Source organism: Prinia subflava, chromosome 16, assembly GCF_021018805.1.
Source record: "Prinia subflava isolate CZ2003 ecotype Zambia chromosome 16, Cam_Psub_1.2, whole genome shotgun sequence".
Taxonomy (NCBI): domain Eukaryota; kingdom Metazoa; phylum Chordata; class Aves; order Passeriformes; family Cisticolidae; genus Prinia; species Prinia subflava.
Genome location: NC_086262.1, coordinates 17983991 through 18004675, shown reverse-complemented (window position 1 = coordinate 18004675; position 20685 = coordinate 17983991). Strand labels below are relative to the sequence as shown.

Sequence of the window (20685 nt, the reverse complement as noted above, 5' to 3'; positions counted from 1 at the left end):
TGCGGGGCTGGCAGCCCTCAGCCCGCCACCCTCAGCCCGGCGCCCCGCGGGGCTGGCTGGCAGCCAGCTGGGGAGCAGCTGATCCTGGGACACCCCCCCGCACCACTGCACGAGGGGCCAGAACACGGGAGACACCAAACTAAAGCTTGTTTTAGGCATGAACTGCACTGCTCGATGCTGGGATGCCACTGCAAGCCACTGCAGAGACACAGGGAGCAGAGAGGACGTTTACCTTTGGGTTAATGCAGGGCAAAGAGTTCACTATGCATTCGCTACATTGCTAAGAATGGGAAAAATGTCAAATAAGGAGGTGAAACCTCAGGCCTGTCAAAGCATTTAAATAATAGCATCATTCTCGGCATTACCTGGGGCATATCCTGGCAGTAGCAATGCTTTGGCCAATCTCAGTCTTGCCAAGACCACACCAGCAGTGTGGTTGTTCCTGAAGACAGTCTGCTTAAATCAAATGTGATTTCAGTGGTAGAGAGATTCAAAATACACATTCAAATTCCCATCTGGTTTTTGAAGCCAAATCCCATCAAAGTCAGTGCGCTGCAACAGCTTAACATGATGGTGAATGTATTTTTCAGGCTAGACTGGTAAAGCATCTAGATTCACCAGCGACTGGTTGTTACCGCTTGGTGTCCACGTCTGTCTGCACACTGACCACCCACCATGCCAGCCCTGCTGGGTACATGGAGAGAGTGCTAAATGGGCAGGAGTTTTGCTGCCTGCTCCCAACTAAGGAAGGAGCTGATCTCCAGCCTCCTGTGCCGACCCTCACAGGATGTTTGCAGGAGCTGTCTGTAAGCGAAGGCCACTTTTGTCACAATGCCCTGGTGAAGACCCTGCATCAGGGAGCCACCTCTTTCCCCGTGGGGCAGCCAGCCACGAGCCCATCCCTGTGGCAATGCCAGCCTCTGCAGAGCCCTGAGGTGTGGCACAGCTGTGGACACCTCTCAGCACAACGCAGCTCAGCCTCTTGGCACATGAGCAATTGCCTGCATGGTGACACCAAGGGCTGTGGCACCTGCCAGCCAAGCCAAAACAATGAACACTGTTGTCTTGTCTGTTGTCTTGTGGTGTCATTCCTGCCCCCAGGAAAGGCAATATGATAGGATCTGAGTCTAACCAACTGTGGCCAATTGCAAGGCAGCCCCCCCCAGGTTCTCCCCCCATGCTCACGACCCTCCAGCTGTGGGGTGGAAAGCTGAGGGAGTGGGTGCCCGAGTTCTCCTCTGTGCCCTGGGCTACCAGCAGGGTCCCAGCAGCAGAGGACAAGTCCATGGCCTGACACTGTGAAGGTGCATGGGTGGGCGAGCCCCAGTCCCACGAGGAGGTCTCCTGCAGGGGCTGAGCTGTTCTCAGAGGTTGTTGTTCTGATTGTTCTCCTTGTGTGGGCCTCCACATTTTGTCATGGTCTCTTGGATGCTGCCATGGTGGGGCCTTACCCTTGGGGGTAGAAAAGGATGACTGAGCTGTGAGGGAAAGCCCAGGCTGTGCCAACACCCCACAGAGGCACAGCTGCCTTGGAGCTCCCCACTGCCTGGCATGAGTGCCCCTCACTCCGCAGTTCCTCCAGACTTGAGCACCCCAAGCTCCTCCAAAACATGACCCCCATAGCCCCCTCCCCTCTGCTACCCCAGCCCTGGGCCCCCAAAAACTGTCAAAGGCTTTGGCAAGGGCCAGTGCCTCTTCTGCTGCCTCTGGACCAAAACTTACTTTTCTCTGTTGAAAACAATGAAATCCCTCTGCAGCATTTCCAGGTGCTTCTGGAGGTGGCTGGCCTTTCACATTGGAATGAAAAAACAAAAGAACTAGGGAATAAATTCACAGTTGACACAGTAAAACACTGCAAGGACAGTTTCAATGAGACATGACAATACATTTAGGCACAGAGCACCTTTAGCCCTGCAGTGGGGAGGCTCTCCACTTGCAGTAAAACAGTGCATACACATTGCGCCTTTCACCACAGGGAAGATGGGAGAGATTTTTCGGAATAAAGTTGGTCACAAGGGGAAAAAAAATTATGTTCAGTTTGCTGTGGTCTTGCTAGATAGCAATCATTGAAAAATGAGAGATCTCCTTGACCATATGCCTGTACCTGCTTGCTCTCACCTGGGATGAATTGCTTTTGCTCATGTCTTTCTCCTTCTTAGCCAAGCGCTTTTTTTTTTTGTGAAGAGGTTTGGATTCCAGGATCATTTCTTCCAGTTCAAAGGTTGGGTCACAGTTCAGTCTGCCTTTCTGGAAGGGAGAGAGAGGTGCCCTTAAGTGATCAGAGCCTGTCTTATAATCTGGACTGCATCTGGGAGCTGAATTTTGTAAAAAAAAATGCACTAATTACAGTTGCACATGCAGCCAAGAGCCGTGTCTATGCTCCTGATATACTTTATCAATCCCTTCAGCTAGAGGCCGTATTCAAGGTGTCATAGTGGCTCCTTTTGTGCTCCTGCTTCTACTCTGCCCTTTGGCTCCTTTGGAGTGGCAATGAGGGTGAGGACAGTGTCCTGGCTGGGTTGTGCCTCTTTGAGAGTGGCACAGCAGCCCAGTGGAACTGGTCTTCAAGCAATACAGAATTGTACCCACCACAGAGAAACCCCAGAAGATGGGCGGATGTAGAATTAACAAATATTTGTAATTTAGCCCAACTTATGCTGAAAACCAGTTGGAGTCATTGGACTATTCTCCATAAGGATTATGTTATTTGTGTGCTGTTTTAATTCAATTTAAAAAGACCCAGAAACTAATCTAGTGCATGTGCTATTTACTGTTAACAATGGGCTAGGGGAGGAATTACAGGAGAAAGCAATTCCCATCAGATGGTAGGTGATGTCCAGGGCTGCTGCCGAGCCCATCCTGGAGCACTGGGTTTTTGGAAGTGTGGAGCAGCATTGCTCAGAGCATGGGTTAGCATAAGAGGGTTCACAGGCACTGTCCATCCCACACTGATGCACAGCCCAGTGGACTGTAACATCAATTCTGCACCCAGAAATTTTGGGAACATTACAAACAGGGCAGATCAGTTTTGGGGCACCCTCACTATAGTCTTCCTCCATTACTCTTTGCTACACATTCAGAGAACAGACAGCTCCGCTCTGGTCTCTCTTTTCCCCTTGGGACACCTGATGCTTCAGTGGAAATCTGTCAGAACATTCTATGTCCCAGTTCTGGGTGTGAAGAACCTTTAAACTCAAAGGCCTTACCATGGGAATGAATTCTGGCATTATTCTTTTCTGGAGAACAGCATCCCAGTTCACATCAGACAGATACGGGAAGGACTGGATGTCCCTTAGCTGAGAAAAACGTTTCTCGGGGTTCAGCTCGAGCAACTGCAAGAGTTAAAGGGAAGTGATAAGACCCTTCCCACAGGGCACACCCTCTGCGGAGCACGGCTGAGGACACACAGTGCCAGAGACACCGCATCAATTCTGACATTTGGACCAGTGCCTCTCCTGCTCTGGCTCAGAGTCCCTTCACCAGGGTATGCGACAAGCTCACAAGCTGTGCCTCTGTTTATTCCCATTTTTATGATTACTTTTATCCCCATCATAGGAGCAGGCAATGAGGCAGTACAGAGGCATTAAACAATTTGTCCAATGTTAAAAATATGCGTTTGTTTGGAATGGGGAGTTCCACTCAGACATTTGTGTTCTGCTTTTAATACTGGATCAGCAAAACATCCTCTTTTCTCACTCTACTAAAGTAATATTCTTATTCCAGTGTGAAAGTACACCTTCACATTGTTTATTTTCATAATTTAGCATTGCTGTAGGGATTACTTGTGGAAGGAAAGGGTTGAAGTTGTCTCTGTTCAATGACTATACATTGCCTGAACTCCTGACACCCTGCACTCCTAAAACTCAGCAGGAAAACCAGATGATCCAAACCCTTTGGGGAGGGCATAGGCAAGGTGACCTGCACAGCCCTCCTCGGCTGGCACACAGGCAGTGACAAGCCCTGTCCCAGTGCCCAGCTCCCGTGCAGAGCTCGGCCTCCAGCGCCGCGGCTCCGCCAGGACCAGCGTCTGCAGGAAGGACAGAAATCCACAGGGATGGCTGGGCCAGGAAGGAGCCACGGTTGGCTTCGTATACAGTAAAGATTGCTGCTAAACCAGCTGCAAAGGAGCACTGGGAAATTTGAATAATTGTGACGTATCATTTATTCACAAGGGAGCCTCCATGACTTGTGGCCTGCTGTGGTCCAGGAAATAAGTGCCAGCATAGCAACACACAGGACATCTGCAGCAAATATCCCTGTATTACTGTTAGGCCTAATGAAATACTGGCTTCATTGAATTTTCAGCAAATGGAGATATTCTGCAAATTTCTTCCTGGAAAATACCCCATGATTCTGTCTCAGCAAAGAATTGACAGCCTGTTTTCATTAAAATGTTTGATCATCTATTTCATTAGAAATGACAGAATACATATATATATATAATTTGGAACAAAAAACAGTTGAAAGCTACATTAAGTACTACTTCATTGCCCAGACTTATTTGAAATTAAAAAACTATTTGCATACTTCTCTAAAATTTGTTGCCAGGGTTGCTATGCAGGGGGTAAGTGCTCAGCTTTGCTGCCACTGTTAAGCCATAGTCTTGTTTATTGACACAATGGCTTCACTTCAAATAGGATTTTAGCTTCAAAATCATTCCAGTAATGATTTTGAAGCAATTTTTGTAACAGCTTTCTTGAAAAAAACCTGCAGTGGTGCATAAAGAATTACAGCAGTGTCAGCACTTCTTGCAAATGTTTCCATTACTGGGAAAAATGTTTCTTGAGGATTAAAAAAATGTAATTTTGGGGCTAAATTTATTGACACATATATCAATATCTGCTTCTAAGTCAGTTAATTCCAGAGCACAACGTTATAGAGGAAGCTCTGGAAGCCAGGGCTGCCTGTGTCCTTAGAGGAGGTGCAGCAGCAGCTGTCACCACTGCAAGCCCAGGATGCAGCACTGCTCGCTGCCGTCGCCTCCCTGCAGCTGGCATTCCTCACACTGTGTGCTCTCAAGTCGCTGACACTGGCCTGGACACATCTGCACGGGGCTCCCACTGTGCAGTGCAGAGGCTGCGAGCGGCAGAGCACTGGGCCCTCCCGGCCCCCTCACCTTCCTGATCAGTGCCACCATGTCCGGGGACCACGCGGCCGGGTACGTCACCGCCGCCGTCTTGAACACGTGAGCGATCTCATTTGTGGAAGTGTTGGACCGAATGTGATATGGCCTCTGTGGGAAACACCACAAGACAAGCACTTGAATTATCTGCTTTTCAGAGTCCTTGGGAAGTCTGGTTAGAGCACAGAAGCTTCATGGAGTCTCACTGTCCAGCCTCCCATGGAACATCTCTCCCTGTGTGATCGTGGCTCAGTTGAAAAAACAAAATGTCAGCAAGAACTATGCTAATAACTGGACATTTAACAGCAGGACAGGCAGGAGCAAACCCCAGAAGTCAAAGTTATCAGCCAGTTGGAATTTGCTTGGTCTTTTCAGTGTTTTTATCTTACTAGGCTATGACACACAGTGCTGTGGTTAGAGCACTCCTGATACTCCCTGTAAAATGTTCTTCACTCATGTTGGGGACAATGCCAGTGAAAAGGAGACAAATGTCCCCCAACAATAAAATCAGCTCAGAAAAGGAATTCCCAGGAAGGGCCATCAGTCTCAGGTGAGCATCAGGACGCAGGGTGACAGTCCCTGCTGCTCTGGTGACAGTCCCTTCTGCTCTGTGGTCATGTCGCTGGGACAGGTGAGCCACTGCAGAGGAGCACCAGGAGCTCCTCCTGCATCAACATGCAGTGTACAGCGCAGGTGAAGTCACCCTCCTGTGTATTTTTCATCTACAACAATTCTGCTGCTCTAAGAGAGAGAACTTAAAATGGCAGAGTTTCCATCTTGAAAGTTTTGATTCACAAATTTTTTACCTTATTATGGGACGAAGAAGGCAGGAGGGTATTAAAAGTACTTTTAAGGAGTAGTAGCTATACATAGAGAGATCAGACGAGGTGCAGTGTGCTAGACGTGTGCCAACGCTAGATGGACCTCAAGGCCTCCTCTCACCTCCCGCACCTCAGCCCGGCTGCCCCATCGCGGACGAGCACAGAGCAGCACCTCTGCTCCTGCCTGGAGGAACGCTGCCATCAAGCCAAAACACAACGAGGTGCAAGTCCTGCCGTTCATTTAGCATTATAGGTGGAAAACTCAATTATATCAAGAGGTTTACAGAGGGTACATTGCTTCAGTTACCCAGCAGGTCAGACAACCACATCTCCTCAATGTCTGCTAAACTGATCCCTCACAACTGAAACAAATGCAAATGAAAAAATCTGTTCATCAAAAGGTGTTCTGCAAAGACTGATGATAGAGGTTTTAAAAACCAAGTTTTGCATCCTTATACTGAAAGAAGATTTCGAGCCTCACAAGATCTTTAGTGTTCCTCTTTAAATTACATTCTTTTATTTAGAATAATGTAATTTTTAAAACTTTGTCCCGCTTTTTTATACAACACTTTCAAAACACTGACATATTTGTCTATCTACAAGGCTCCCAACCTTGCCCAAGTCAGAAGTACAGCACTGATGGCACAGGCAGGGACTGGGCTTTCCCCATCATTTGCTTCAACTGCTCAGTATTGTTACAACAGCAATAATTTGGGGGTTTTTTTCAAGTTTTATTTTTCCTTGCAGGATAGAGGCTCCAAGTAAAGGATATTGCAGCCCAAACTTCAGAAGCTGTTGCTTGTTTGCCTTGCCCCACCTATACCGACCCAGAGGCCGCAGCAGGGAACTGCCACAACATGCTGCTCTGCAGTGCAGCAGCTTCTCTGAGCTCAGCCATGATCACAAGAACCCCGGTGAATATGTGATCTCTTCTTCCTCTGCTTTAATAACCCCTAAAGCCTCGAATTCAGCTTGGCCGTGTCATCTCTGCTATGAAGCATTAACCCTCCCCACAGTGTGTCCAAGGACAGAGCGGGCCAGGCCGTGAGCACACACATACCCGAGTTCTGAGTAGCTCGTAGGCAGTGACTCCCAGCGACCACCAGTCCACGGCAAAGGAGTAGTTGGTGGGTTTTGTGGAGCTAAACATTTCAGGTGCTGTGAAATACAGGGGGACAGAATTGCCTTGCTGCAATCCCAAGTGGAAATGAGCATCACAGAACACCTGACCCAAGCCCTCCCCGTGCAGCCATGCCCCTGTGCCAGGGCCACCCAGCAGCCCCACAGTCCTCTCCACATGAAACTCTCTGCGCTTCTCTGCCCCCAAAGCCCAAAAAGAACAAATTTCTTTTACTGACAGAGGAGTTGCCTGCCATTCATAGTAAATGTGCTCCAGAACAAGCACATTCACACAATCTAGGTATAAGGTGGCCTAAGCATCTCTTCATTTCCCCCGCAAAGTGGGACGTGCACATTCCCCAGCTGCACTGAGGCATTTCTGGGGAGGGACTCCTGTCCCCACCCTGCATCCCCTCTCCAGGGTGCTCCTCACTTCAAACTGTGTATGTTTTGATGTGGATCAGGAAGAAAAGAGTCCCAACTCTAATCAAAAATGTCTTCACCTGTGTGTCCCACCACAGCAGTCCACCCAAGCCCACAAAATGGTGATTCAAGAACATGCAGCTGCCATTGGTTCTCACCCATGTAGGGCTTTGTGCCAGCAATGGTGGTGACAGGGCTGTCCTTCGTCAGCATCGTGGCAATATTGAAATCCGTGATGTGCACGTGTCCTGAAAGATAGAGGCTAACAGGTAACAGGCTTGGCTGTAATTTCACACAAGAAAGAGCTCTGAATCAGAAACATAAAGTAAAATACTCCATAAAAAGGAGTTTCCAGATAAAAAATCTGGAGGGAGAACTGATACAAAATACTTGCTTTCAGGCTGCTTGCAGATGTCTCTTGTTTCAAATATTCCCTTATTTTCCCTCTGAGGAACCAGAAAATATAAGAGTTCTCCAAGAAGTAGCTTAGGGATGATTGTTTTGAGTCTTCTTATATTTTAGGGGAAGAGAACTGAACTTTTCTCACAGAAAAAAAATCCACTATGTTAAAAAAACCCAACAAATTGATGTTTGGCCTCCTAGTTGTTTGCCATTTGGTGTTCCAGGTACTAAGCACTCCCTCCATTTTCCTCTTTAGAGGATGCCTCTAGAGTGGAACCAAAACACCTTTGGTAGCCAACAAAAGAAGCTTGCACAGAAATTCAAACATCATGAACAGATTGCAATTTGCATCTGTTTTGTGATCCCAGGTGTGAAAGCCTGGTGATGGAAGAGAAGAGAGAATGGGGAGTCACAGCTCTGTGCCAGAGAGAAAGAGATATTGAAAACCAACCACGATCTGTTAGGTTAAATGTGCAGCTACAATAACAGCTGCCTTGGGGAGAAGAAAAAACAAAGAACTCTGTGTGTGTGCAAAGCTTTCTATATGCCTTGGAAGACATATCTTTGCTGCCATGGATGAATAAAAGGAATATGACAAATCACAGACAAAAGGACACTGGAGTCAAGGGTACGTCCCCGAAAAAAACACTCTGAAACCTCTGCAAGAGAGTTAAAAAATCACAGTGAGAAGAGAATAGACTCAAAACTCATCCTGAATGGTAGTGCCATTACAGAAGTTAGTAGGTTGTGTCTTCCTGGGCTGATACAGCTGCAGAAATGAACAGAGCCTTTCCCTCTCTTCTTTCCCTCTTCAGGGAGTGCTGACCTACATTCCCATGGCCATGGTGATCCAGCCCCTCTCAGGAAGCCTTGTCAGGCCAGTCTGACTGGCAAAGAGTTCTGGGAGAATGCAGATGTGTCACCAAAGCATCCCACGCGAGGACTGACCAAAAGCTGTCCCACATGAGACGGGCAGCCTGGAGCCCCGGCAGTGCCAGGTCCCGCATCAGGGAGGAAAGGGCTCTCCATAGTCCATGTGTGGGGCAACAGCCAGAGAAGGACTGAGCAGGGCAGGACAGGGGCTCCAGCTTTGGACACAAAGCCACTTTGCTGCCAGCTCCTAAATAAATAATCAACCAGTGCTCTGAAATTAGAGGTCACATGCAAATGGCTCGAGCCTGGGCTCGGTGCTGCCAGGCAACCCTGGTCACACACTCGGTCACAGAGCCAGGCAGTGCTTCCCTCGGGAGCTGCAGCATCTCTGCTACAGCCTCTGAAGTGATAACAAAGGCATGCATGCCTCCTCCCTGCATTGACTTTTTGTCTTCAAGCACCTTGCTCTAGCTGCTAGTGAAGATTTCTCACAACAAGATAGTTACTTGGATTTTACAAAAAATATGAGCTAACAAAATGTTTCTCTAATGAGTTATAAATTAATAAATATCAGACAACTCTTCACTGCAAGATCTTTGCTGAGAAAAAAATGTAACTAAAGAGCCATGCAAGAATATAGTCAAGAGTTTTGCCTTAGAAAGACTATAGAAAACCTGATAGCAACATTTATAACATACCCAGCCTCTAATGCTCTTCAGAGCTCCCTCCCCATGCCAAATGCTCAAGGAAAAACAAAATACATGAACGAGGCTTATCTATTGCACCATAATTAATTCTGTTTGTGCACAAACCCTGCAGTGACACAAACATTGCTCTGCAAATGATGCATTTTGAGTAAGTTTTAAACAAGAACCAAGAAAATGTTAAAATTGGGTGTGGTGGGCTACTGACCCCAAGCAGCACCAAACATATGGTCCCTGCCAGTTCCTTGTAGGGACACCATCAAGTCAGTCAGGCAAAGGAGGTGTTGGTTAAAACACCAAGGCAGCCCCAGAAACACCACAGCATCACAGGGTGCCCAGTGCCCTGAAGGTACAAGACGCTGCTTCTCAAAAAGCAAGAGACAGCAAGGGGAGCACAAAAGGATGGGATGATCCTGCTCCCAGTTAGGCTGAGAGAGAGTGCAGCACCAAACGATGGCACTGGCAGGCACTGCAGCTCTCTGTCTCTGACTGCTTTTACACATATGCCTGGCCACAAAGCTCCTGGCACTTACCGTGCTCATCCAGTAAAATGTTGTCGGGCTTGATATCTCTGAGGGAAAAAACAGAGGAGAGACAGCCATTAGCCTGGAGAAGTGACAGGAAACACGGCTGCTGGCACCCCAGGAAAGCCCAGGCTCAGGGATGCTGGCAGAGACACTGCACCCTCAGAGCCTCGGGCTTCTCAGCTCTGATGTTCCTGTTTGATTGGGGCACAAGAGAGTGGCTAATCAAACAGCACCACAGCAGTGGGTGCCCTGTGCAGGCTGCAGGGGTTTGGGTGAGCAGCACTCAGGTAAGTCCACCCACAATTAACTTGGAGTCTTTTTGTCATTTTCCTCCTGTTACTTTTCAATCTCTTTAGATACCATACTGAGAAGGGTTCCCCACTTACTCACTACAAATTAAATTATTTCAACATCTTTGTTCTAGGTCCAAATGGGTTAGCCACAGGTTTTATTCCTGAGTAAAAAGACCCTACTAATACCTATAGCAATGCTGTAGGGAAACACACTGACTGAAGGGAGAAAACATACACCTGAACACCTGATACACTGATACCGCCACTGTGTCCACCTGAGTGACTTTACAAGCCATTACCTGGCTTTAATGAGCTCATTACACCAGCCCCCATTGAGCACCTGGCCATCTGATGCCCCAGAGAGAAGGTCCAGCCAGGAGACAAGCAACAGGTGCAGTGACCCTGTGCCAGCTGGTGCTCCCCACCATGCCCAGCAGTTCCAAGTGAAGAAATGAGCACATTTAGGACTTTATCTTGAAAAATTCAATCCTTGAGATACAGTTTGAGTTCTCCAAGCTATCTGTCATGTAATAGCTTACATGTCTCTGGCATCTTGTCACCCAAACAACTTCCAATAGGTTATAAACATTGGTTACCTTCCTGGTGCCATCCCATCAAATGGTGGGTGAGTATAGGGACAGACACCACTAGCAGAGCACAGAGCACTGTCAGGTAAGAGGCTGATTTTCCCCCAAAGCACAGTGGAACTATTTCCTTTTTTTTAATTATTATTTTTTAATTTCTGGTATGGCTGTTTCTGATCTCCCTCAGTCTGGCATACAGCCTCTGGAATTACACCAGCACAGTAAGATCTTTCTCAGGATACAGAGACCAGAGATAACTGGTTATTGTTCACTTGTATAGTTCTTTTTTATAAGCTAGTTATATAGTATCCTAACCTAAAAGATATTAATATTTCCCATTCTTTTACATCTAGGTGGGAAATAATTACAGCCTGAGTTTGCTGTCTCTGCACAGCTTTGTTCAGTCAAATAAAACCATTGCTTCCCTGTCTTCTGATGTTCCCAATTACAGCTGTTGCAGTGTAATTGACTCAGCTGAATCACTTTATCAATCAAATACTGTCCCACTGGGTTACAGTGTTAATTAAACAACTTGAATTACAGTGTTAATTAAATAACTTACACATTTTACAGCCTGCCATACATGTTTTGTTGTACTTGATTTACCTTAAACGCATGCAGCTGTGTGAAAAGCACACTGCAACCTCACCTGCAGTTTCTCCCACTCCTATTCCTGTTGGGGCAAAGATCCATGTGCATGTAAAGCACAAAACAAGCAGCATGAAAGAGGAGACCCTGAGGAGGTGGGGCTGTCCCCAGGGCCAGGCCCCAACAGCAGCAGAGCAGAACTGCTCCAGGCTCTGGGCTCCTGTGGCTGCAGGGACAGGCAAGGGGTCATTCTGCCCTCACACCTTGGACATGGCAGCTGGGCACTGTGGACAGAAACAGGCATCCACCCTCCCCAGCTTCTCACCTGTGCGTGCCCTCCCCACCAACAACCAGGGCCATTTCAATTTTACACTTTCCATGCTTAATTCTTATACTGCACAAGAATACTCATCTGGAGTGATATTTCTAAATGAAGTGACCTTCTCCCTGCAATTACTGACCTGGCTGCTGGGCTTTGGGCCCCTGGGCTTTGCCCTACCCATGACACCAGCAGAGGAGCTGTGTGTCTATCCATCCACAGCAAAGGGAGGCACCTTCAAGCATGAACACAGGAGTTCTGAGTGCTGACACCTACCCTTCCTGGACCAGGATGGATATTAATGAGCTACAGCTAATTAAAACCGATCAGGAGGAACAAGCCTGTCCACAGCATAGCCTGTGGCCTGGCTGACCTGTGGATGATGTGCCTGCTCTGCAAGTAGTCAAGGGCCAGCACCAGCTCACAGATGAAGAGTTTCACAGTTCCCTCTTGGAACCGCACATTTTGCCGGAGGTGGTAGCGCAGGTCCCCTCCAAGCAGCAGGTCCACCACCATGAACATATCCTCTTCATCCTGGAATGAGTACCTAAAACAGCACACACGTGGTTCAAGGACAGTAGCATTGAAAAATGACAGATAATAAAGGAACGTGTGGTACCTCTAGGAATACTCATAATTTCTTGGATTTTTTTTACTTGGGAAATTACAATTTCATGACCTTTCCATGCTCCATTTCCCACTATTGTCACACTTGTGACAACAATTTAGTCTCAGATCCATAACAGAGTCAGAGCAGGTTGTATGAACAACTCAGGATGGGCGTTCTGCCTTCTCTGAGCACCAATGGGCAGTGACTGCAGGAGCAACACAGAGGAGCCCTGGGGCAGCACCCCTGCCCAGAGCCCAGCACTGGAGGTCCCTTTGTCCCTGCTTGCACAGCAGTGTGTCTGCGACCCCACGTGCTCAGCACAGCACGGGTTCAGCTGCTCTCCACTGGGCCTCTGTCAGTGACCTCATTTGAGGGACTGTGTCTCTCTGAGAGGGGTGACAACCAGCTATGAGCCTTTTCCACATGGGTTTTTCCTTTTCAGCACACTGATTGCTTCATGTGGTGACCAGCACTGCAAGCCAGACCACTGCTCCACACGAAGCTTGTAGTCTGTGTCTCACTCAGAGTGAAGGAAAGCCACAGGAATGCTAAAGACATCCTGAAGCCAGGGATGGCATGGCAAGAACAGAAACAGGGACACTTGGATAGTTTGCTCTGTACAGATCTCTACATACACATACACTGGTCAGTTCTCAGCTGCTGAGTGAACTTTGCCTGGAACTTTGTGTTCAAGTATGAAAGACAAGTTTGGGGATATGATATGGGAGGTGTAGCTGCACCTTTACCATTCATACCCCAGCAAGAACAACTCCAAATGGCAGCAGCAGCAAAATACCAAGAGTTTACTGAACTGCATTCAGTTTACAGGCAATTTCAAAAATGAAGAATTATTCAAAGATTTTAGATCTTCCATGTCTTTTAGGCTTTTTTTGTGTGTATGTGTTTAGCATTGATAAATTTTATTTTATTCTAAGAATAAATCCATTTTCCAATGAATGTAATTACCCCCCACCCTAGATGAATACTGACACTACAGGATACTGGCCACTTTGTCATGCAATATGTGAGCTCACACCCCTTGGAACGTTACCGGTGTCTTAATAAAATTAAGAAGAAAGAAATGTCAGGGGACAGCCAGCAAAGAGCCCTGCCTGGCCATCAATCTCATGCTGCCAGAAGTTGCTAGTGGTTGCAAAAAACTCCTTTAAATACAGGTGGGGTTACGTGATAGCCTATACCTGCCTGGGGGAACACTGCAAAGGAACACATGAACACACTCTCTTGAGCTTTCTGGGGGGACAAGGGAGATAACTGCTTGTTTAACTAAACAGGATTCCCCTGAAACAAGAGCCCCAGTCAGTGGAACACATCAGCTGCTCCCAAGACAGGCTTGAAGCAGATGAAGAGGGCTCTCAAATGTGTCTGTAATTGACTGCGCCGACTCTCCCAGTGAGCCAAGGAGCCACCTCTTACCATAAATTAACCAAGAAAGGGTGTTCTAGGCCCTGCATAATCTGCAGCTCCTTGAAAACATTTCTCACTTCATTACGCTCCACACACTTCTGTTTGTTCATGTATTTCATGGCGTACATCTTCTTGGTGTCAGTCTTTTGCACCACGCAGACCTAAGAGAGCAATCAGGGAATAAATCAGAGCTGGTTTGTTAGCAAGTTTGGGCAGGTAAAACCCAGTGACATGAGTGTTTTCCAGCAGCTTTGGCAGTGCCCACACTGCCAGGGCACAACTCCATCCACCAATGCTGCAACTGGACACTGGGAATCTCTTGGGAATCTCACCCAAAGAGAAATTTTTGGAGGAAGATGAGAGGAAGAAATTTATCATAACAACATGGGAGACAGGGAATCACAGAGAAGTCAACATTTTATTTAACGTCATTCACTGACCATCATGTCCATCCCTCTCACATTAGTTACTGTTGGGAAGAGCTCCCTCCACCACAGAACTACAGGTCAAACACTTGGACCAACACCTGATTCTCATTTTCCTGAGGATTATCACTCAGTTCACAGTTAATCTTGGACTTTGTTTAAGGGGCACTGGGCTTTGAATTTTAACCTTTCTTATATGTCATCAAATCTGGAAAGAAACATGACTTCAAGGAAACCCTCAGAGCCTGTGAGAGTGCAGCACAAAACAGGCTTTGTTTGCACAATAGTTCAGGAGTTTGGGATGAACATGATACTTGATAACAAACACTGCCTCACAGAGAAACATTTAACACATTAAATAATGTGCTAAAAAACCTGCCAGGATTTCATGTTGATTGTAGTTCTTTATTAAAAATGTATCATAATGTTCAGTGTTGATTTGCTGAGAAATATTAGAAAATGCTTATTCAGAAATCTAATGAAATTCAGATAATTTGATTGATCAGTTTTTCATTTTAATCTCATGTAATATGATTTGTGGCTACAGAATGGATAAGGAATTGGGCTCTGATTCCTTTCTGATTACCAGGAATTGGAGCTCAGGTCAAGACTCACTGACAGTGCATGGGCTTTGGTTCTCTACTCTCATGTGAGCCTCCAGCTCACCTATTTCCACCCAGCTACTCCTCCAGATGCCCACACAGTGATTAGTTCTCAAAATACTCACTTTTCCAAAGCTGCCCTTCCCAATAGCTCGCAAAATCTCAAAATGGTCGAAGGTAACTGCAAGAAAGAGCAACATTTCAATATTAAAAGGCTGAGCAAACATTTGACAATATTATGTTATTTCCTTTTTTTCCTACTTTTTTCCCCTATTAGCTGAGAAAAATGAGGGACACACCAGAAATATTCTGTTCCTTTTGAAGACTTGGGTGTTGTTTAAACATGGTGTGTTTTACAGGTTGTTTTCTCTTCGGTTCAGCCGCAAAGGGAAGTCCCTTAGGTCAGCCTCTGTCAATGGCAGATCAGGCAAACTCTGCCAGCTGGGGGGAACATCTGGCTGCCAGCCCCTAGGACACTTCCCACACCCTTCTGCCCAGGAGCAGCACAAACAAAACCTGGCTTCTTGTATGGTCTCACCATGACTACACTGGGAATCAGATCACCTTGTAGCCTTGAATCTTCTGTCTGGCTATTATATTTTCTTTTCATTTCACTTGCTTATTATGCACAACTGTCTGCTCAGAGGAAATGCTGATTGAAAAATAATCCTGTCATCCCACTTCAGCTGAAGGTAAACAGAACTCTTCAAGAAGTTCAAACAGAAATCGTGGTGCTACAGAAAATAGTGAAATTATAGCAACAGCAATTTAGAAAAATATACAAGAATTGTTAGGACTGGCACTGGAGCACCTACACAACTCATGCTGTTCCACTGACCCTCACGGGTTCCAAAGGAAAAGTCTCTCTGTGACACAGCTGCAGAGATGGGATGAGTGCCCACCACCTGCAGCCTGGGGGAGGGACGTGCCCATGCCATGGAGCAGTGTGTTGTTTCCTACTGTACCCAGAAGCTCTTAATTAATTACAATTTTAATTGAAATCAAAATGAGGACAAGATTGTGACATCTAAGGTGATATAGCCTCTGGTCACCGATTTGCAAGATAATGGAAAATTCCCTAGGGGACCTCTGTGTTTCAGCTGGGTTTCTCTCCCCTCAGTGTATTAAAACACAACTAATTAGAGGAAAAATGTGCTACCACTTTTTAAATTTGTGCAGGGCCATGGAAAGAGAAGTGCACTAGTCTGCATGCAAGGGTGGCCCTGAGCCCACTGAAACCTAACAAACTGACAGTGAACTACCCTGACATGGTCAGGTCAGGACGTTTCCTAGCGTTGTGTTTCTCAGTCACAGAAGCTGGCGCTGTATAAACACTGAACCCAGAGAGAGACCCAGCAGACACCAGCCATTCCCAGGAAAATCCCACAGCCAGGGCACAGCACCCTGAGGAAGGTGGCAGGAGCAGAACTGCTCATTATCCTGAGCAAGCATAAGTGGTTGCTTATGAGAGATGCCAATACTGAGCATTTAGATGCACCAGGAATAAAATCTTCAGGAAAACTTCACAGCATACATTTCTTTTGCACTACAGAAATGGAAAAAAATATGAAAAACAAAGAAAAACTGCAAGCAGTTGCATGAATAATTTGGAAACTGAAGCTGGTTTAGCTGACTAGCTGCAGACTGGCAGTGGCACCACACGGCACATTGGAACAGCGGCTGATGGGGTATCCAGCTCCTCATATATTTTATGTTTATTACTATATATTTGTATTTATCTACATATGCATATTGTTGTTGTACCTAGGCGACAGCCCATATGGCAGTCAGCAAGCTGACTCATGCAACAACAAATATATTTATGGAGCAATCTTTTAATGACTGTCCCTGTAGTCTTGGCAGCACAGGGACCCTGGCCTCCAACACTTCTCCCAGCAGTACTTTTCCAACCCCTTTTCCAGCCAACCCAACCTGCAGGCTTGGCCTCCCAGTGCCTGCAGACAGCCCTGCCCAGCTGGGCAGCCACTGGGAGCACCCACGGGAACACCCATTGCCCCAGCCACCTTCCCACCGTACTTCCCACCAGTGCTCCCTAAGCGGGGCCCTCCAGAACAGACCTCTGCAGCCTCCAGAGCAGCAGCATTTTGTCCCTGCCTTCGAGGTGCCTGGCAGTGTCCCAGGGACACCTCAACAGCAAACCTCTGCTGACAATGTTGCTTTCAGAGCTGCTGGGAGGGGAGACAAAAGGACCCCAACCCCAGACTGCAGCTCTGTAGGGACCACAGGCACACTGCTGCTGCTGCCTCCACACAGCTCTGCTGACCCGGGCTCCCAGGCATGTGCAGCCTCAGCACGGGTGCTGGCTGCAAACAATCTGCACCTCTCAGTCATTCTGCACTGGAGAGTTCTGCAGTCCCAGACAACAACCAGGAAAAGTTCTTACCATCCTCATTCCCATCAAAGGGTGGTGACTTGCTGGAGCTGTTTGCCCCCATGGTGTGGTGAGCCCAGGCTCAGCACCCTCCACTCCTCTGGGTTCTGCTCCCACTCTCGAAGCCTCTGGTAAGTGCTGCTGTGGGTCAGTCCTGCCAGACCTTGGCAATGTCCTGCTGGTGCATCCTGCAGCAGGCAGGAAGCAAAAGTTCATCATCACTCAGGGTGAAGAAACATTTCCAGATGCAAATGTCTCACTGAAGGTTCACTGCTCTGAGGACAAGACTGACTGTCAGGGAAAAGCACATTGTAATGGAGCTCACTGGAGAAACCAGTAACACCATAATCTTGTAACTCAGATCAGGACTGCTGCCTGCTACAGGAAGGGTAGGAACAGACCAGCAGACACAAAGATCCAAGGATCTGGCTCACGTTTGCTGTATCATCCAGCATGTATTTTGTAGCTTCAGGGGTGACTAACTGTAGTGAGGCCAATATCCAAAGTAAATGGACATACCAACTAGGCTAAATAAAACCAAAAGGCACTTTTGACTACTGAGGTCATGTGGAAGGGTAAAAGCTATGGCAGAAGAAATTCAAAGTGTCAACCTTTTGGTTTAAGCAGTTACACAAGACTTTCATTTGAGAAAAAAAAATCATACCATTCTGGTATTTTTAATTAAAAGATTCCATGTAAAATCAAGGTATAGTTTCCACTCAGATTCTTCAGAATTTTTTTTTTTTTGATATGAACTATGAACAAAACAGCAAACCTGATTTCTGGCTTGGTGCTGTCTGCAGTGACTGGCTTTACCACTGCAAAGGGACAGGTCTGTTCATTAGCAGAGAGCACAGGAATTTTCCCGTCCCTCCTGACATATATGGGAACACTGAAGCGTAGAACTCCGTAGAGTTTACTGACACTCTCTGTAAGGTACAGCAGCCACTATATTTTTTAAGCATTCACATCCAATGCACCTTTATGTGCTTGTTTTTGATACTGACATCCCTGTGACATACAACTTTATCCCTTGTTGGAAGTACAAAGCCCTAAAATAACAAAATGAGGGAGTAACAGTGCAAGATCTGAACTGGGTCCAGCCCAGAGCAATCTCCAGGGCATCCGTATGTTCACTGAACATTTTCTCAGACCTAAACTTTGGAAACGCCTACTAACTAACTTCACTCCTTTACTTCAAGTTAACAAAATAATGGTACTGAAGCAGAAAAGGGAGGAATCATAAGAAAGATGTTGGAGAAAAGAGAATTACTGTAACCTGGGTCTGTCATGGGATACTATGAGTTACCTCACCAGTACATCCAGCTCCTTCTCTCCAGCTAACCAAAACAAAATCTTAATTTCCCATCTCATAACTGAAACAAGATCCAGCAATAAAACAAATGAAGCAGCAGATGTTTAAGATTCCAAAAATTGCTTCTGAAAGGAACATATCAAGCCTTCAGTCTCAAACAAAGCCACAGCAGTAAATCTTTTTAGTCCCAAAACTTACTCTTCGGAGTAAAACTAGACCTTCAGATGCAACAGCCATAAATCAGGTTTCCACGTCACAGGTTCCCAGGAAAACTTCTTTGCACAGCAGTTTGGAGCCAAGTTTGTTTTTGAAAATACATCAATACCTACAAGCTCTGAGGAAGGAGTGGAAGGAGTGGAGATACTCCTTGAAGTTAAGCTAGCCTGAGTAATAATTACAAGGATTTGCACCTTTACAAAGTGTAGCTGGAGTATGGAAATGATAAATCTTTTATTGTTTCACTCTGCAAAGTCACAAAATTATTAAAATCATTACTTTTCCTCTGGCCAAAGGTACTGGTGTTTCCACGCCGCCGTGATGCTGAGCCGGACCCTCGTTCCGGCAGCAGCGTGGCAGCAGCTCCGCCGCGCAGCGCTCCGGGGCTGGGCGGGCACGGCGGGAGCGCTGCGGGGAGCGGGCAGTGCCGGGCAGTGCCGGGCAGTGCCGGGCAGTGCCGGGCAGTGCCGGGAGCCCGCAGAGCACCGCACACGGCCGAGCACGCCTCAGGCCCCGCAGAGGAAGGCAAACCCAAAGCAAACCGGAGGAATGCAGCATCTACACCGGGAGCAGGATGTGCGCCGAGGGGGGCTGAGGGAGCGCTGCAGGCTCAGCCGAAGGACGGGCAGCAGTCGCACGGTAAAGTCTTCCCTGATGGGGACAGCCGAAACCCTAGAAAGGGACGGCTGCCTCCAAGGGTTCCCAATTTGTCTCACCACCTCTGCACTACTCGAGCACTGCTCCGCCGAGGAGCTGGGGCTGGGCGGTGACAGTAACATCACCCTGAGCTTGGTCCCGGAGGAAGTGGCCACGACCCTGAACTGCCCCACAGCCGCGACAGCGTTCGGGAAGGACGAGGGGAGGCGCCCTGAGTTTCACCATCAGTGCACTCACTGGGCGTCTCCTCCGGAGCTGTGGGTGTTTTCTGCGGGTCTCCTCGCCGCAGCCAGGTTCCCGGCAGCGCGATCCCCAGCCCGGGCCCGCTGCGGGCAGCGGCGGAGCTGCCGCCGGCGAACAGCAGTGAGCGACCTCCCCCCCTCGCCCCCCGCCCATCCCCTCCACGGGGACAGCGGATCAGACCCGGCTGCGGGGAGCGCACCGGGGACGCGCCTACCTGGGGGAGCGGAGCGCAGGGACCGAGCAGCCGCCGGCCCGGGCGGCAGCAGCCTGCGGGAGGACAGCAGCACCAGGGCGGCGGAGCCCAGCAACCGGAGCGGCCCCGCCCGCGGGGTCTCGGCCGGGCCCCGATGGCGGCGGGAGGAGCCTGCCGCACCGCGCGCGACACTCGCGTGGGGCCAGCGCCAGGAAGGTGTCCCTGTCCCCGCCCTGCGGCGAGGAGCGACAGTCCCTCTGGTAACCCCACCGCCCGAACCCCTCTGCCGCCCCTCGCTGCGGGGTTATACTTTCTCTCCTACAAGCCTCGTGCCCTGCCCTCTGTTGTTTTCGGAAGGGGGATGCGGGCTCTGCCTGCCGTGCCCGGGTGCCAACATCCCCCTCACACACACTCGCACCCGCCTCGGGGGCGTCTCACGGAGGGGGTCCCGTCGGAGCCTCGGTCGCTCTGATCTTGGTAAGGCCGAGTGCCGGGGTCACGCTGCCTCCCCGCCCGTTCGGCTTCCCTCTGAGAGGATCCCGTCAGAAGAGAGACACCACATTTCCCACCCCATGGCCTATACTCTTCGGACACTGGCTTTTCTCTTCTCATTCCTGGGTGCCAGCAGCAGGCTCAGACTCCCAGGGCTCTAAGGAGGAGCAGTCCTTGCCCCAGGGCAGACAGAGGTCAGAGCAGTTACACAATTTTAGCCATATTCATGTATTACTTAGAGAAGAACCAATAAGCTGAAACACAGCTGGGGCTCCCCTAAACTCTCTAAACCAGTTGAGATTGTCTGAAGGATGCGCCCATGGACTGCAGAGGGAGAAAG

The 20685-nt window shown here is 48.2% G+C and overlaps 1 protein-coding gene across 1 annotated transcript; it reads right to left on the bottom strand.

Annotated features, from left to right (window-relative positions):
• Positions 1-34: 34 nt before the first annotated feature.
• Positions 35-20007, bottom strand: STK32A (serine/threonine kinase 32A). The gene is made up of 13 exons (XM_063413335.1): positions 19875-20007; positions 17242-17417; positions 14963-15018; positions 13820-13971; positions 12149-12322; positions 9998-10035; positions 7644-7733; positions 7004-7101; positions 5117-5233; positions 3207-3332; positions 2119-2247; positions 1723-1787; positions 35-1452 (listed from the first exon to the last, which is right to left on the bottom strand). Exons 2-13 carry the CDS (start codon positions 17291-17293, stop codon positions 1365-1367), a joined length of 1185 nt encoding a protein of 394 aa, XP_063269405.1. The 5' UTR covers positions 17294-17417; positions 19875-20007; the 3' UTR covers positions 35-1364.
• Positions 20008-20685: the final 678 nt, after the last annotated feature.

Coding starts and splice junctions, on each gene's coding strand:
- STK32A (XM_063413335.1), bottom strand. CDS start 17,293: ATGGGGGCAAACAGCTCCAGCAAGTCACCACCCTTTGATGGGAATGAG. Junction 7,734..9,997: donor CATTTTACTGGATGAGCACG/GTAAGTGCCAGG, acceptor TCTATCTTTCAG/GACACGTGCACATCACGGAT. Junction 1,453..1,722: donor ATTGTTTTCAACAGAGAAAA/GTAAGTTTTGGT, acceptor TCTACCCCCAAG/GGTAAGGCCCCACCATGGCA.